The sequence below is a fragment of the Pelobates fuscus genome, chromosome 9 (assembly GCF_036172605.1).
Source record: "Pelobates fuscus isolate aPelFus1 chromosome 9, aPelFus1.pri, whole genome shotgun sequence".
Classification (NCBI taxonomy): Eukaryota; Metazoa; Chordata; class Amphibia; order Anura; family Pelobatidae; genus Pelobates; species Pelobates fuscus.
In genome coordinates this window covers 70,261,719-70,277,091 of record NC_086325.1, presented here as the reverse complement: position 1 = coordinate 70,277,091, position 15,373 = coordinate 70,261,719, and the positions used below count along the sequence as shown (strand labels likewise).

General features: G+C 39.7%; 1 protein-coding gene across 1 annotated transcript in view; it reads right to left on the bottom strand.

Annotated features, from left to right (window-relative positions):
- Positions 1-15,373, bottom strand: part of LOC134572822 (moesin) — an 89,413-nt gene that overhangs the window by 34,213 nt on the left and 39,827 nt on the right. The window contains exons 2-4 of the mRNA XM_063432058.1: positions 12,657-12,740; positions 552-647; positions 42-316 (exon numbers count right to left, since the gene is read on the bottom strand). Of these exons, the coding sequence (XP_063288128.1) occupies positions 42-316; positions 552-647; positions 12,657-12,740 (455 nt within the window). The remainder of the gene's footprint in view (positions 1-41; positions 317-551; positions 648-12,656; positions 12,741-15,373) is intronic.

Sequence of the window (15,373 nt, the reverse complement as noted above, 5' to 3'; positions counted from 1 at the left end):
TGATGCACCGGGGTTATGTTGCTTTGAGCAAGGTTACTTACCTCTGAGGAAGGAGCTTGTCGCCTGCCAGGTAACCTGGTTTTTGCACATCTTTGTTGTAGTCTCCGTACTTGGCCTGCACAGCATATGAAGCCAGAAGCACGGCCGTCTCAGGAGGACAGTAGATGTCGTCATTAAGGATGCCCTCCTTCACTTGGAGAAAGAACAACCTCTGGGTGATGTCTTGGATCAGTTCTTCAGACACATCCTCTGGGTAGAATTTGGCACGGAATTTAAAGAGCAATGGGCTGTCCTTCCGCACATCTTGGGCAGTCACCTAGACAAAACATTTTTTTTTTTAATTAAAAAAACAAACAAAAAAAAACCAAAAACACAAATATTTAAAGAAAACCTCCCCAAACTTGTCAAAATAAATCTGACACATTTGCAGAGGATGAGGCAAAAACTTTCTGCTTAATGAGAGAAGAATTTAACACAATGCAATGCCTGTCAATGTATGTCTTATAAAACTATGCAGAAGGACAAAGGGGAGGACTATTAGGATGATTTACCTTTTTGTTGAGCTTTAGCCATGTAGAGAACCCCTTTGTGTCTTGATATTGCAGACCAAAGAACCAGACTTCTCGAAGACCAATGGTCTTCACGACCTGTTAAACAGAACCAGAAAGCTGATGATATGACCACCAGTAGGATCTCAAAATTACAATCAATAAGCAATGCTTTGTCGAAGGCATGATCTGTCCCCAAAACTTTGTTTCAGACTACCCTTAATACAACACTGCAAAGATCTGACAGACCTTTTTTTTTTTTTTTAAATAATTTTAAACTGAGGTTTAGAGATTTTAGCCTAAAATAAATAAATCACTTTCATTATAGTTGCCATACAAATTAACTTTTCATTTATAAAAAAAATGTAAAAAAATATATAATTTTTTTCTGCACACTGGACACATTGTGGGCACCCAAAATCAGTACTTTACATGATACAGTAACTGAAGAAAACATTTGAATATAGAAGTACAATAAAATACAATTATTTAAAGTAAAGTCCCATCCAAATTGTTTATATATATTCTTTAGAACACTTTGTGTAAAATATATTCAGATATTTATATGTTGAAAAGTGGAATGATGAACTTTTACTACTTACACAGTCTGGGACAGTCTGCCCTGCATCAGCCATTATAATCTCAATCGTGCCTCTAGTTTCCCATTCTTACGGCAAACGCCTATCAGTAGAGCTATTTGTCACCACATTATCAAAGGAACCTGGGGTGCTGTGTGCACCGCATAATGCAGCAGTCCAGCACTGTACGCCTATCCGCCTTTCACCATTCTCATGAGAACCAGATAGTCTCTTAGAACCACTAGCGGAAATGTATGCCAGCATTTAGAGATAACAGCTGGAGTAAGCTGGGAAACTGAAAACTGTATTACATTTGATTTTGCTCTATGTTGTATGGATGGAGGAGTGTTGAGCTCAAAATGGTCAATAGGAATGATAGCAAGTTTAATTAAGTTGTATTTGTGTATATATGTAGTGGATTAAAAAAAATAAAATAACAAAATACCATGTCTATCAAGCTCAAAATGTGTTTTCAAAAATACGTAGTTTATCTAAAAACAAAATAATTAAATCCTAAGTGGTAGAAAAGGGCCTACCATATATTTCTGTGGACTGGTATTCCGTTTGGATACCGCCAATACAAATACATATCTGGTATCACGTTTTATTTACGCTTTTATAAAATTACTGAACTAAACCTTGAGAGATATACAAGATTAGTGACATATTTCTGCATAGCCTAAGTAGGTGTGGATATATGGTGGAAGATTTTTAGAGGGCAGCATGTTCTGTTTTTCCCCTTAAATTGACTATCTTTGCCGGGCTATTGACAAATTAAGAGACCAATTTCAAGGCAAACCGCTCTTCCCAGTGATCCATCTCCTGGCACCTCAATAAGAAGAGCACTGTTATATACTAGGCATAAATTAGTTAATGAGCTGCTGGTAACCTGGTCACTGCAGGGAGATGCACAGTAGCAGACTATAGGAAACAGGTATCACAATTTGCTGAATGTCAATCTGAATCATGTCATAGAGGAGAAAAAGTACACAGATCCACCTTCTGATAATGGAGACAAAGAGAAACATGGGAGAAGGAGGTTCTTTTCAATATTGTGCAGACAGTGTGTAGTTCTGAGCATGTGTGTTTGTGTTGTGCATTCAGTCTTAGGTCTACTCCCATTCCTGTAACAAGTTGTGCATGTTCTTTTGTGTGTGTGTGGCATGTTATTTTTGCATTTAGGTGCAAGTCTGACTAGTTAGGTATGTATCAGTTTGTCAGTGGTTGGTTATGTATTTGTGAGTGTTGTTATGCTGTGTTGTTTGTATGTGCAAGTTCGGCTAGATACGTGTAAGATATATCCAGGTGTAACGTACAAGCACATGTTCACACACATACAATGCAAATCTGTTTGTGTCATGCGTAGGTGTAATAAAGCGTAATGTGGGGGAGAAGGGGGGAAATTTAATTGTTTGGGCCACGACAACAAAAATGTAAAGTGCATAACATCACTGATATTACTTATTCAATGTATAGATCATAGCGCAAGATTCCCCACATCCAATGCATTGTTTCTTATAATTGCAGCGTTTTGCAAGACTTGCCACTACTTTAAAGTGAACGTGCTATGGCAGGTTCATGTTCAGCCCTAAATACCTCACTAAGCAACATTAATCATAATGATCAATGATATGTGTAATAGATTGAGGAGATATTCAGTTTTATTTACCTCTTCTCCCACGTGCAAACACCGCCTGCCAATGCACCATCTTCATGGGCATTACATTAATACATCACCCACCAACACCACCCAGCCCTGCCTGTTTGCCTTCTGTTCTCCCCCAATGAGACTAGTCCAGTTTATAACCCCAGCAGAGCAAGATATGCAATCTGAGGGAAACATCTAGGTTGCTCTATCATAGTAACTATATTTTGGACACTGTACCTACTATCTGCAGAAGGGTGTCACTCATTCCTCAGCATAGAATATATGCTGGTGTTAGCACCAAAGACTAGTGGGCAGATCATGGAGGGGCTTAAGCTTTAAAATAAAATAAATAAAAACCTACACTTTTTCTGCAAGTCTGCCATCATGATGTAGGAATGAAACTGTAGCTCTTGAGCACGAGTTGTGTGTACAATGACTGGTATACTAAGACTGCCATGCAGTGGCATACTAAGGGGGGGGGGGGGCAGAGGGGGCGGTCCGCCCCGGGTGCCAGCATGCAGGGGGGTGCCACCGGGGCTGGCCAGGCTTGTAGTTCAGTGAGCTGTGTGGCTGCACCGGTTACCATAGCAGCAGGGGCGCCGGGCAGCCGAGTGCCATGCTCCCTGTAATGGCAAAAAAATTAATTAATTCTTCTTTCCTTCCCAACCACAGTTTACATTGACAGGAAAAGTCTGGGCAAATCCCTAACATTCCGCTCTGAACTATTGCTTCGTGTATGGTAGCCTGGGCAAACACTGTAGACCACCTATTTCAAATAATTGAATAAGACTGTCAGCAGGCTGCTACGAACAGCTTCCTCGCCAATCTTTATTAATTGAACTGAATGACATATTCAATAAATTCTTGCTGGACAGAGGTTTATGTGACACAATAAGACCCATGGAACAGAAAGTGTCTGCGAAACAAATCTCAGACAGAGGGTGTTATTTGCAGAAAAGTCACTACACTGTTAGTCACTACATACCCATGAGTGTTTGAGAGTCAGATCATCCCACCAGCTCATCTTTAGTGATATGGTTTCCCAGAAAGGGAACTTTGCTAAAATCGTAGAACTCAAAGAGCAGCATTGCAAAATACGCATCAGTATGGATAATGATGAATTTTTTAATTTTATAAGTAATGATCAGTCAGTGATAGGTTGATAGCATCAACTGATGTGCTCAGCAGGTCTCCAACGCACATATGCTGCCTGAGCAAATGATTCCAAATTCGTTGAAGCAGCAGAAAAAACTGCAGACAAGCACATGGAGACATTAATGCAAAAAACAAACAAACAAAAAAAAGTTTAGCCAAGCCTGCCAACATTGGCACCCTGTAAATGGAGGCTCTGTGGGAGGGGGAAAAAGGCTAAGCAAGGGACGCAACTGTGTCACTGGCACTGCCCAAAAGGATTAAAAGGTCAGTCTGTCCTGAATGTTCACTAGACTGTCTACCATCCTGGCTGTTCCACTAAAAGTGGTCCATGCAGGAAACACTGTTTCAATGCTCTCTACAGGGTCCTAGTGTCTTGAGTATAGCACAAGTGCTACATTTATTTGGGACAGCACCCGGGTGTTTCCCAAAATCTGGACGCCAGGGCAAAAAGGCAGGAGAGCAGAACAGAACTGTAAATTGGGCTTGTCCAGTCAAAATTAGTTAGAGGGAAGGGTTTAACCCCTTACGGACCAAACTTCTGGAATAAAAGGGAATCATGATGTGTCACACATGTCATGTGTCCTTAAGGGGTTAACACTAGAATGTAAAAAAAAAAAGCACCAAGGAAAACTAGGCAGCATAACCACTTAGTTAAGAATCATTACAATATATAATATATTATGGATATATGTAGGTAGCAAATAGACCCATATTGTTCTAACGTTATTTTACATCATTTGCTGTGATAAACCTATACAAATGTAAAGAATACACTTTGCACTTTGCAATAGCATTTAATAACTTATGAATGGCAAAGTGTTTGGAAATCATTGTAATAAATTGTGCAAATTTATTTGGTAGTTTTGAAAGTATAACTTATCAGCAAACCTATCCCAACAACTATATGGTTTGGAGATTTGGGACACAATTATCTGGGCTATTAACTAAACTGTGCATTCTCAAATAAAATGTTAATTTAAAATCGTTGGCCAAAATAGACAAATCTTAGGTTTGACTATTTTGGCCAAACCTATATAATTTGCTTTGAAATACAGACAATTGCAATTTACAGGGTTATTTATGAACTCAAATTCTCACTTTAAAGGAACACTATAGGGTCAGGAACACAAACATGTATTCCTGACCCTATAGTGCTTAACTCGCCATTTAGATGGATTGCTTCCCCCCCCTTAGCCTCCCTATAAAAGTTTAACACACACCTCATTTTCAGAGCTGCGTGGGTCCGCTGGCGCTGGCTCTGCCCCATTTGGGACATCAAAATGGCGGATTTGTAGCCAATCCAATGCTTTCCCAAAGGGCAATCATAGAACTCAAAGAGCATCATTGCAAAATACGCATTAGTATGGATAATGATGAATTTTTAAACTTTATACGTAATGATCAGTCAGTGATAGGTTGATAGCATCAAGTGATGTGCTCAGCATGTCTCCGACGCACATATACTGCCTGAGCAAATGATTCCACATTCATAGGGTAAGCATTGGATTGCCTAAAATCGGCACAGGGGCGGGACCAAAATGCCGTTTTGGCCAAACAGGACCTCCTCATAGAGATGCATTGAATCAATGCACCTTTATGAGGAAAATTCAGCGCCTCCATGCAGAGCATGGGGACGCTGAAGGGCAGGGCTGCTTACTGTGCAGCCCTGGGCCAGGAAGCCTGTCCATGAGCCATCTAAGGAGTGGCCACTTGGAGGTGTCCCTGGGGGCAATGTTAATCACTGTATTTTCTGAAAAGGCAGGGTTTACATGAAAATGCCTGAAGGGAGCTATTATACTCACCAGAACAACTACATTAAGCTGTAATTGTTCTGGTGACTATATAGTTTCCCTTTAATAAATAACCAGGTTTGCAAATAAACATGCAAGTATTTTGTTTTCTACTACTCAATATATAAGATCTAAAGAATGTAACATTCTAAAAGTTTAATATTCCATTTTACAAATCCAGGTAATTATTGAACATGACACTCTAAATGGAGTGTACTACAGTTTTGCATTTCAAGATAACCATTAATCAATCACCACTTTTGAAGGAGTGGTAGGTATTTCAGTGTTCCCCTTCAAATAAATTACGTTTCATTCAGTGAATCCTTCAGGATATATTTCTGTAATCTGGAGATTATTAGGGGTGCAATAAATGTGACTTTGGGACATGGGCTAAATAAGAGTTCTATATTACGTATGCAGATGAGTATAGTTACTGCCAGGGAGTAATTTTCATTTGAAAATAAAAGTTGCCAAACCTTGCTGGCATGAATGGAAACACACCTAACAAACTAGCTTCTTACATAAAACATTAAAAGTAAAATCATTAAATTGTGTTTATTCACCTCCAAGACAAAAATGATACAATGTAGATCAAAGGCCACTTTACAATAAACTCAAACAAGTTACTAAATTTCAGTATTTTATACATCCTCTTACATATGATCTTTCCATTTAAACACCCATAGTAACGTCATCAAAAGCAGAACGGTCTGGGAATCTGGACACGTTCTAGACAGGTCTAAATTGGGCTTGACCACTCCCAAGGGGCAGATTTCCAAGTACAGCATTTTCTACTCAGGGCTATTCACTAAGGTGAGAATTCTGCAGGATTCAAAAGGAAATTAACATTTCAGGCCAAAATGGCAGAACTGATTAGGGGGAGGTTTCCATTTTGGCCTAACATTTTAAATTCACTTTTAATTCACACTTGAATGAAAAAAAACAAAAAACAAAAAAACACTCTTATTAATTCTAATAGGATGAAGACAATTATTTTGTTAGGACTATCCATTAGGGCCTTTCAGTATTTTCACCGAAGACATTCAGACTGTGCAAACACCACTCAAGGAGTTTTAACAGTAATATTGTCTGCAAACCTAGGAATCCCCAGTCACCACACCCACGCTAGCCAGAGCTCGTGGAATTTGGCAGTCTGGATCCATGTTAAGGGAACAGTTAATAAGTCCCATTCTTCATACTCGCTGCCAGCAGACAACGCCCAAACCCGTTTCTTGCCAGCCCCACAAAGCTGGTTCTATGAGAAGCTCCACATCTTTCCTTTTGATGGCTGGAGCTGTGGAGTATTTGCTTCTGCAACAGCTGCTGTCCACAGACACTTAGCTCAGTCTATCTGCTTCTGTTTGGGAACGGATTGCTTTCAAGCAACATTAATTTGGTTACAAAAATAGGATTAACATCATCTCTGGGAGAAACAAAGGCGTTTTTTGTTTAGGAAATAAATCCAACACCCACAGCATAAACAGGCAGACAATTTATAGCAACAGAGACAATTTTGATTTCTTTTTAGGGAATTTAAACTTTGTTAATTATAAAGAATAAAAGTATTTTAACCAATATTTTAAGAGAAAAAGTAATTTTGTTTGCAATTAAAATCCTCTGCGAGACTGTGAAGGCACAACTAAACTATGAATGAAACTACTTTAAATCAGTGGTGCTGTGCACTCAGGTCCATGACAGCACATGCTTGCGTATGGCATCCTGGATGAGTGTCAAGCACACATGTGCTTGTACAGAGTTAAAATCGATACTATAGCCATCAGAACAACTTTGGCTTAAAGGGACACTGTAGACACAGAGACCACTTCAATGTCCCATCACCCTGAGCATGTAATTATTGCAGTTTTTATAAACTGTAATAATTACCTGCTAGGGTTAACTCCTCCTCTAGTGGCTACCAGACAGCCACTAGAGGGACTTCTGGGCTCGAAGGTGACTTTAGGTTGTCTAAATGACGCCTTCACGCTATGCATGAGGACTTCCAGAGTCACTGGCCATTGCCACACATGCTATTAGGTCTCCCCACCGGTTGACCCCTTCAGCACCAGGAGGGTGGGGGAAGTGCTTGACAGAGGGGGGAGCTATAATGCCAGGAAAACGAGTGTTTTCCTAGCACTATAGTTTCCCTTTAATGAAGCAGTTTTGGTGTATAGGTCATGAACTTGCCATCGCCCAGTCCAATTGTCTGCCATTCAGGAGTTAAATCACTTTGTTCATACAGCCCTAGTCACATCTTCCTGCATGTGACTTGCACAGCTTTCCTAAACACTTTTTGTAAAGAGTCATCCAATGTTTTTACTTCCTTTATTGCAAATTCGTTTTAGGATTTCGAATTCTTGCTCTGTTAATAGCTTGCTAGACTCTGCAGGAGCCTCGTGTATGTAATTAAAGTTCAATTCATTAAAGAGCAGGAGATAAACTTTTAAAGTAAGTAACATCTGATTGAAAATGAAACCATTTTGTTTTCATATAGGCTGTGTCAGTCACAACCAAGGGAAGTGAGGCTAGGGCAGCATAAACAAAAATGATAAAAACCCTAAATGGGAGTTAATTCAAGATTATTATGGGATTCACAAATTAAACAGAATACAATACTTTTCAGAAAATATGCCAAAACATATTGTATGAGAACACTGGGAAAACTAACCTGTTTGAGTTATTTCCCACTCTGGTATCATACAAGTGTCTTTTCCATTCTCAATGATTGCATATTTTGGCTTACTTGCATATTCTTAGGGCCTCCCCAAATTAAAAAAAAAAAAAAAAAGGTAAAGACCACACTGATAAGCATAAAACAAATGTCTTTTTTTTTGGACAACGTATAGATGGGATCATTTTTATATACACATGGTAAAAAAAGGTTCACTCTAGAACAGCACAAACAAGCTAAAAACTCCTGAAATATGAGCGACGGCTCACCGAAGGGCAAGCTATTTTTAATTTTTTTCAATGCTCTAATACACCCTATTTTGGTTTTCCAGAAAACTCTAGCCAAGAAGCTAAGTGGATCAGCGGCTAGCTGAATGCAGACGTTTCACTCCACTGGAACAAACCAGTCATGTTCAATAAAATAAATTCGCAGCTGGAAAGCCATACATAAAAAGGGTTAAAAAAAAAAAATCAAAAAAAATAAATAAATCCCGATTGATTAACAGAAATTCTCAAAATATACTGCAGCCTACACATTTAATTTTTTTTTGGACAAACCTGCCCTTATAAAAAAAAAAAAAACTGTTCAAAAAACACTGTAAAAAGATATACCGAGAAGCACTGTGAAATGAAATTGTCAGAGAGGATAATTAATACTGGGGCGCAGTGGTGGATCCAGGGGTGGAGAGGGGGGCAATTTCCCCTACGAGAGCCGATGCTACCCAAGCGCTGCTCCTGTTGGGTGCCTTCATGGACCGGATGGGAGATCAGAGATCTTCCTCACCGGTCCACAGGCACTTTGCCGGCAGGGGAATGAGAGGAGAACCGTGAGCTCTAGCCTGCAGCTCCGCCGGGGGTCTCCTCTTGCGAGCACGGAGAGTTGCCGCAGTTACCATGAAATAATTAATCCGCCTCCTGCCTCCTCCCATTTATACACTAACCAGTTAACTGCAGTGATATGAAAATTAAATCACAAAATATAAGCCAAATTTGCCAATTTAGAAGTGTCCTGACACAGTAATAGTCACAGTTTTACTATTTTATAATATATAAATATTTTTCCAATCTGGCATTTAATTCATTTTTAACGTGTTCGTGTGTCATTTCAGGAGATAGTTTGCAAAACAGATTATGACCGTGATTTAACATTGGATACACATTGGACATTTAAGATATCTATCTATATTTAGTTATATCTTTTAATAGTTAGAAATATTTTTTAAACGTTTATACAAAAATATAAAATTTGAGGCCTATGGTTGTGGGGGGGGGAACTATTATTTTTTTTCCCCAATTTGACAGTTATTGTTTTTTTGATGATACAGAAATCGAAAGGGAAATGGGGAGGTCAAGTTTAGGTTACAATGACAATCATAATGCCAGCAGCAGTCGTAACATTGTTCACATGACAGCAGTAACATTTCGTTTATTATGTATCGTCTGAACAACGTGTCAGATTTGTCTCATTTCTGTTCAGCAACACAACTGTAGTACATTTAGAGTAGGCTTCATTAGTTAAAGGACCACTATAGGCACCCAGACCACTTCAGCTTAATGAAGTGGTCTGGGTGCCTGGTCCAGCTAGGGTTAACCCTTTTTTCTATAAACATATCAGTTTCAGAGAAACTGCTATGTTTATAAATGGGTTAATGCAGCCTATAGTGGCTGTCTCATTGACAGCCGCTAGAGGGTTTGGTTAAAAATCACAGTGAGAAGCCAGCGTCCATAGTAAATGCTTTCCTATGAGACTGGCTGAAAGCGCGCGCTGCTCTTGCCGCGCATGCGCATTCAGGCGAAGAGGAGGCGGAGAACTCCCCGCCAGGCGCTGGAAAAAGAGGTAAATTTAACCCCTTCCTCTCCATCCTGCCTGGCGGAAAGGGGGACCCTGAGGGTGGGGGCACCCTCAGGGCACTAAAGTGCCAGGAAAACGAGTATGTTTGTTTTCCTGGCACTATAGTGGTCCTTTAATAAAACTGTTGTAGTATACTTTGGATCAAAGGCCATGTGTGGCCTGCGTGTCTATGGTGACTTATTTTGTTCAAAACCAGTTTCCTGGTGTTTAGCTGGCTGTCGGACATGCGTGTTACAATGTATTGTCTTGTCTAGGTGGGTGGGAGGGGGTCAAGAAGTACCCGGGTGGCAAGCGTGGGCCTGTTGTGTATAGGAGTCCCAGTTTTCCCATGCCGCTCTCCAATACTTGGCCGGTGGTTGTGTGCTCCGTGCCATTATTTCAAAGTCTTTATTCGTTTCCACTAATGCTTTGCATTGGTTTATTGTAGGCGGAGAGGTTTTCTTTCCATTGTCTACTGATAACTGTTAGTGCTGCAATGATAATGTGGTAGAGGAGATATGTTTGCCTTTTTTGCATGTTTTTCGGTAACAATAGCAGTAGGAACATTTCGGGTTGGAAAGGAAGGTCCTCTGTGCATTGCTTTGCCATGTATGATACATCTTTCCAGAATTTGTCTAGGTGGGGCAACCCCACCATATATGGATCATGCATCCCTTATCTGTTTGACACCTCCAGCATGTGTGGGAAGGTTCTTTTGAGGCGTGTAGGGACAAGATACTAGCAGTAGAGGATTTAGCAGGAAAGTTCTAGGTGGGACATGGATTTCATTAGTGGTTTGTGAGCAAGTAATAGGTCTGTCAGGGTGCATGCAATGTCTTTTTACCATGCTTTTTTGAAGGTGAGGGAGTAGAGCTGTGTTGTGGTATGTTTCGTGGCACAGATAGTTGAGTTTCTTAGGGGGTTGAAGTTTCATGCATATTTTCTCCACTTCCGACACTGGCGGTTCCTGTGTGTTGTCTGAGGGGGTCAGTGTTTATTTGTGTATCCATGATTCTAGTTGCATGTATGGGAAGAGGGCAAGTTGTGTGCTTTTTGGAGGTTTTTGAATGTTATGAGAGCATTGCCTTGCAGTATTTGTGAGAGCACGGTTATGCCATGTCAGAACCATAATTTGTGATTGAAGTCAGAAATGAAAAATGGCAACATCTCCACTGGCATGAGCTTTCCCATAAGGCCCATTCTAATGCGGTAGTTATCCCATATCTCGAGTGTGAGAGATGTGGTGGGTAGCATGTGTCTATTTGTTGGTCATTGAGCTTTGGGAAGCCAAGCTAGCATTGTAGCGGGGATTTCTGCTGTGTATTTTTGTACTATGTCCGCCCACACTAGGGGTTGGTTATGGTGAAATGCTGAAAGGAGGGGGCCTATTTGGGATGCCCTATTGCTAGGTCACGCACCCCCATGCCTCCATGGTTGAATAATTTATACATAGTTGCCCTGGTCACCCTTTGTTTAGTGCTGACCACTATAAAAGAGTTTAACATTTTTGAAGAGAAAATGTCGAGAGCAGTTTTAGTGGGAGTGTTCGGAACATGTATTGGATCTTCAGGAGTATCGTCATTTTGACTGCCGCAATCCTGCCTGACTAGGAGATTAACATCCCTCTCCACCCTTGAATGATATTTGTGATGTCACTCAGTAGTTTATGGTACTCTGCTTTGTATAGAGTGAGATGTTTATCCCCAGGTATTTGAGATGGCCATGTCTCCAGTCATATTTGAAAGTGTGTTTAAGGGTCAGAGCATATTTCTGTGGAACATTAATTCCTAGTGTTTTGGTGATGTTGAGTTTGAAATATGATCAGTTGCTGTAGAGCAAGCATGTCAAACTCCAAGTCTAGCATGGGCCACATAAACAAGGGTTACGTTTATGTGGGCCGCAAAAAAAAAATCCCAGTACCTCCCTCCCTCCCCCCTCCCCACTCAGACAGTAGGATTAGAGTATAGTGCCGTGATAAGGGATGTGATTTGTGTTGGGAATCCGAAGTAGCAATCTTGCTCGGCTGTCAGCCACACCCCCCAAAACTATTGTTTTTGGTGCTTTCATCGGTTTGGAAAACAAAATGAACTTTTAACCTGTGAGATAAAACTGGAACGTCATAAGCTCTTTTTAGAATAACACATGGGTACTTAGAATGAATGAACTTAAAGCAGTGGTTGTGTAAAATCACGAGTGGCTTACTGATATCGTAATCAGGGGCAATGGGGGGGATGATCTGACAGCATTAGACTAATGCACATGAAACTATTCTGCTTGTACGTGCTCCAACACCCTCTGACAGTATCTTAAACAAACAACAAAAAAAACAACAAAAAAAACAAAAAACAAAAAAGAAAGAAAGAAAGCAGTGCATGACATTATGGGACTACACAATATGCTGGTTGATAGGATGGATATCGTGTAAACTGAAGGTCTCACCTGGTCAAAAAGCTGCTTCCCTGTGGTGTTGGGCTGGATGGCAAATTCCAGCTCAGCATCCATGGTGGTCACACGTACACTGATCTGAAAAAAGAAGAAATAATAAAAGTCAAATTTAAATATTCCATCAATAGAGCGTGGGAATGTTTATTGTTTGATGAACACAAACAACAAGCAATATAAATGAAATCATTGTTAAATGAAAGATCATAAACAATAGAAAAAGGTTTCTTGATACTACTGAGCAGAAGGGACATAATCTGTTAAAACACTCATCTGAAATTCTGTTAAATTACTTAATAGGCTCTTGGCAGTCAAACAGAGCATAAACGGGGAGGAAAAAAAAATTATCAAAATAAATAAATAAGCAAACACACCACATAAGTGTTTCCCATAGAGATAATGTCATAAAAGATCTCGGCCATCAATAAGAAATAATAGATTACTAAACTACTATACAGCAAGACTGACATGGCTACTCAAAGCATCCTGTTTTTACAAAATGAATTCATAAAAGACACACAAAAATAAATTGTTACTTTGCCAATTTGCTGTCACTTTAACATATAGGCTGTACAGTAGGTCTAATTTTCATAACTACAATTCCTATGTTGCTCTGCCATTCTAAAGACTAGCTAAGCATAATGGGAGTTGAAGTTCTGCAACGTCTTGGGATTATTTTGGGCACCCCTGCTGTACAGAATGATTTAGCCCGGTTTAGATTTGAGTATTGCCCAGGTACTAAGCATTAGCAAAACAACACTAAAACTTCCAAAAACAAAACTACATCTGTCAAAAATAAAGATGAAAAACAGTTCCATGAAAGAATATAAAGAAGGCTGCATATATTTGTTTGTAAATGCACCAAGCTGATTTTGTGCAGACTATTATTGTAGCCTTATGTAGGTTTCTTTGCATGCCCTTGAAAGTGGCAACAATAAAAATGTGGTGTGGGATATAAATACAGCTGTACAAATGTATGTACAGCTCAATCGACCTCCTCCACCTGCAAACAGGGTCAGTTGCTAGCCTGGTACGGCTATCAACAGAACATTCCTAAAACCACTTCACCCCCCATACACACAACAGCCCATATTGTAACTCGCTCTGGAATGTTAACCCCAAGCTGGCTGGTATGGAATTTGTCTTAAGGTATTCCTAGATCCAAGACCAGAGGTACTTAACATTTTAAAAAGGGACTAAAAACCATGTACACAAAACTAATTTGGTGACCCATTGTTTAATTGGAAATTTAGCTTACCGACCCATTTACCAAGTGTAATATACTGGACATTAAACAATATTTCTAAAACACTATACAGAGTAAAAGCAAAAACCAACAAACTGTGGGCAGTTGCCTTAAGTCTCAACATATGCATGTTTAAGCCAGTATGAGACCCAACACATGCTGTGTTAAAGAGGCACTGTCATTTTCTAATTAAGATAAAATCTTTATGGATGGAAATTTCATAGTGTAGGTTCTAGAACAGTTTGTTGACCTCTTCATTCCAATGATACCAGACAGACAGTATGAATTGGCAGTGGAATGTGTTTTAATTGAACATGAAGTCTAATCCATCTCTCTTGATTACGGTATATAGAATGTCTGGAGTTTTATCATATTAGGTAGCAGCAAGGATCCCTGTATGTTTAGTTAGAAGACGATATTTCAAAAAAGTTTTTAGGGTTCCATGAATAATTAAGAATAGGATTTTGTGTTGTAAGTACCATTTGTTCTTACTTTATAGAAGGGGGTCTCTACAGACCAGACTTATTGTTAAGAGCAATGGTTCCCAAACCATTCCTCACGACCCAGCAATAGTCCAGGTTTTGTCAGTATCTCCATTGGAATAAAACTCGGAAATATGTGAATCCTGGGTTGTTGGTTGGCCATGAGTTTCTTAACAAATCAAACAAAAAAATGCCTCGTTTCCACTGAGCGGATCGGTTCGGTACGGTTCGCTATTTTGGGTGTTTCCATTATGAAAGTGGTCCATACAAGCGAACCGTACCAATCCATTCAGGGTCCTGCTTCAGATGTAGGGCCATAGAAAATGGAACGGTTCGGTTAGGGCAGAACTACTATACAATCCATTGATTGGTGGACAGGAAGAGCATTTTTTCTAAACCCTGCATGGCCCCTGAAGGTCTGACTTGCAGTGGAAACGCTCACCAGAATGGGCTGGTCCATTCTAAACCTTCCAAACTGTACCAACCCAAACCGATCCGCTCAGTGGAAACGAGGCATAAGAATACTTCATCTTGTGTATTTAGCAGCATCTGGTGTATCTTGAGTGCTACCACCTTATATTAGAGAGAGGCCAATGTGATTATATTTAATTACAATACTGTTGGCTTTCAACGTATAGTTTTAGGTAAATATTATTGCTCTACTTAATGGTTAGAATATTATTGACCTTTGTTGTCTAACCTGAAGTTGCAACTTGCAGATTGAGCTCTAATCACTGATCTACCTAGGAAGCCGTTAAATATCCCAATTTACAGGTCTCTTTAAAAATCTAGGCCATCACAAAAAACTTCTACAGGGAAAGGGCAGATCACGGCCACCTTCTTGAATATAACAGAATATTGTAAGGATGTACCACAAGAAAAAGAGTACAACAGTCTACTATTTATCTAACAGCCTATTTAAAGAACTCCTAAATATTTGTAATATAATAAACAGTATTATCATTTTGTAACATTTAAAGTTTAGT